The sequence below is a fragment of the Austrofundulus limnaeus genome, unplaced genomic scaffold, assembly GCF_001266775.1.
Source record: "Austrofundulus limnaeus strain Quisiro unplaced genomic scaffold, Austrofundulus_limnaeus-1.0 Scaffold490, whole genome shotgun sequence".
Lineage (NCBI taxonomy): Eukaryota > Metazoa > Chordata > Actinopteri > Cyprinodontiformes > Rivulidae > Austrofundulus > Austrofundulus limnaeus.
Genome location: NW_013952892.1, coordinates 417,412 through 419,792, shown reverse-complemented (window position 1 = coordinate 419,792; position 2,381 = coordinate 417,412). Strand labels below are relative to the sequence as shown.

General features: G+C 44.4%; 1 protein-coding gene across 1 annotated transcript in view; it reads right to left on the bottom strand.

Moving 5' to 3' along the window:
- Nucleotides 1-384: 384 nt before the first annotated feature.
- slc9a1b (solute carrier family 9 member A1b) overlaps nt 385-2,381 on the bottom strand; it is a gene marked incomplete at its 3' end in the record, with an annotated part of 11,785 nt that continues 9,788 nt past the window's right edge. Inside the window, 6 exon segments of the mRNA XM_014025685.1 lie at nt 385-558; nt 626-696; nt 769-858; nt 934-1,130; nt 1,808-2,025; nt 2,109-2,359. Coding sequence (XP_013881139.1) covers nt 385-558; nt 626-696; nt 769-858; nt 934-1,130; nt 1,808-2,025; nt 2,109-2,359 — 1,001 coding nt within the window.

Genomic DNA, 2,381 nt, shown 5'->3' with positions numbered 1-2,381 from the left:
AAACTGTCCTGAAGCAGAAATTTTTTTAATGTCTCAAAACACTTATTTTTTTAAACTAAAGTAGAGTTTATGAATAAAGCTGAATATTTCTGGTTAAAGACATTAAGATGATATTTACTATTTTAAACTGTCCTGAAGCAGAAATTTTTTTAATGTCTCAAAACACTTATTTTTTTAAACTAAAGTAGAGTTTATGAATAAAGCTGAATATTTCTGGTTAAAGACATTAAAAATAAGATATTTATTATTTTAAACTGTCCTGAAGCAGAAAAAAAAACATTTTTTTATGCCTCAAAACACTTATTTTTTTAAAGTAAAGTAGCGTTTCTGAATAAAGCTGAATATTTCGGCGCTGACTAACAGAAGAATAAATGCTGGACTGACTGCAGGGAGGCGGTGGAAACGAGGGACGGCAGGCGTGCGGCGCTCCCGCTCTCCACCAGCATCATGGCCTGCTTCCTCTCCAGCTTGTTGTAGAAGGAGATGAGCTGCGGCTCGTTGGAGCGCTCGCCTGCGATCAGCCACTTCTTCACGTACGTCTTATTGAAGCGGTTCAGCCTGCAGGAAACGTCTGGTTAAACCAACTGCAGCATAAAACATGTTGTTACAGCTAACGAGACCGTACTTATCCTTCCAGTGGTGATGTCCATAATGTCCACAGATGTCCTCGATTCCCGTCAGGAGATGATCCAGGAACTAACAAAGACATTTATTAAACGACACGTTTAAAACTAAGATCATTCTGACAGAAACGAGTGCAGGCCTCACCTGAGTGTGGATCTCCTCGTTAATGGACCGTTTGGTTTCCTTCTTCCTCTTCACAGCCAGCAGCTCCACCAGAGGTCTGATGGTCATTCCCTGAACACAACACAAGTCAACACAAACAAAAAGCACACACCCCCGCCTGCCCCCCCCCGGACCACCGAGGCCCACCTGAACGAAGACGGTGAAGAAGATGACGGTGATGATGGCGGTGAGGAACATGTGCTTCGTCTCGTTGTCGGGCAGCAGGAAGCCCAGGGAGAAGGCGATGGCGCCGCGCAGGCCGCCGTACGCCACGATGAACTGGTCCTTCTTGGTCAGCTTCACGATGCGGAACTTATTAATGATGAAGGTGAGACCGACAACACCTGGAGGACACACAACACACAACTGTTGGTACGGGATAAATGTTGAGCCAACAGGAAGTGAATCTGAACGCATTGGTTTGAAAATAAATTTCACTAAATAGAAACTGAATTTAAAGTTTTGTATCTGAATTAATTTGCTGTAAAACTGTATTTTGGTTTATTATAAATTCAGTTTGACTACTTTCACTTTCAGTTCCATAATTCAGATGTTTGTGTTACATCCTGGTCCTTGAGAAAGCCAGGCAGAGTAATCAAACACAGATCCACAGATTTATGTTTCACTTTGGTGAAGTTTCCCTTCTGGATGTAACAGAGTTGATGCAATCCACTGTAAAAGTGACAAAAACACACAAAGTTATTTTATTGCAGTGATTAATTTGACCTATATGTAGAAAATGTTACATTTACATCATGGATCAGTCAGCAGCAGCATCTGATCAAGTAATCTGAAACTGAAAGTGAAAGTAGTCAAATTAATGAACAAAAATACAGTTTCAAAGCAAATTAATTCAGTTTCAAACGATTAAATTCAGTTTTAATTTAGTAAAATTCATTTTCAAACCAACGCATTCAGTTACCAATTATGTACTTTCAGATTCAGTTCCTGCTGGCACAAGATTTATTCCGTACGTTGGTTTCATAAAGAGCTGAATCAGCAGGAGGAGCCTGAAACTCACCCAGAACTCTGGACACGAGGCAGAAGACCAGGGTGAAGACCACAAAGATCCAGTTCCAGTTGTGAGGTCCCTCCACCGTGGAAACCCCGAGGAAGATGAAGATGAGCGTCTCGCTCACGCTGCTCCACATCTTCAGGAAGTATTTGATGGTGGTGTAGGACTTGTGGGAGATGTTGGCCTCCACGTACGGCCGCATGACCACACCGCAYGCGATCAGGCTGAGGAGAGGAGGTTTAATATCAGACCAGATGACCTGCAGAGGGATCAGACACCCCCCCCCCCAGGTGTCAGCTGCACTCACGACATGATCCCCGACAGGTGGAAGACCTCTGCAGACAGGTAGGCCATGTAGCTGTAGAGGAAGACGAACAGAGGCTCGATGACCCGTGAGTGAGAGGTGAAACGAGACGTGAAGGCGCCCAACACGCCGTAGACCACGCCCACCAGGATCCCCCCGAGCGAAACCACAAAGAAGGAGACCACGCCGAGGAAGGCGTCACCGACGGACACGGTTCCTGCGTGAGAAAACTCCTCGAACAGGTGATACAGAACCTGCAGGTAAAGATCAAACAGA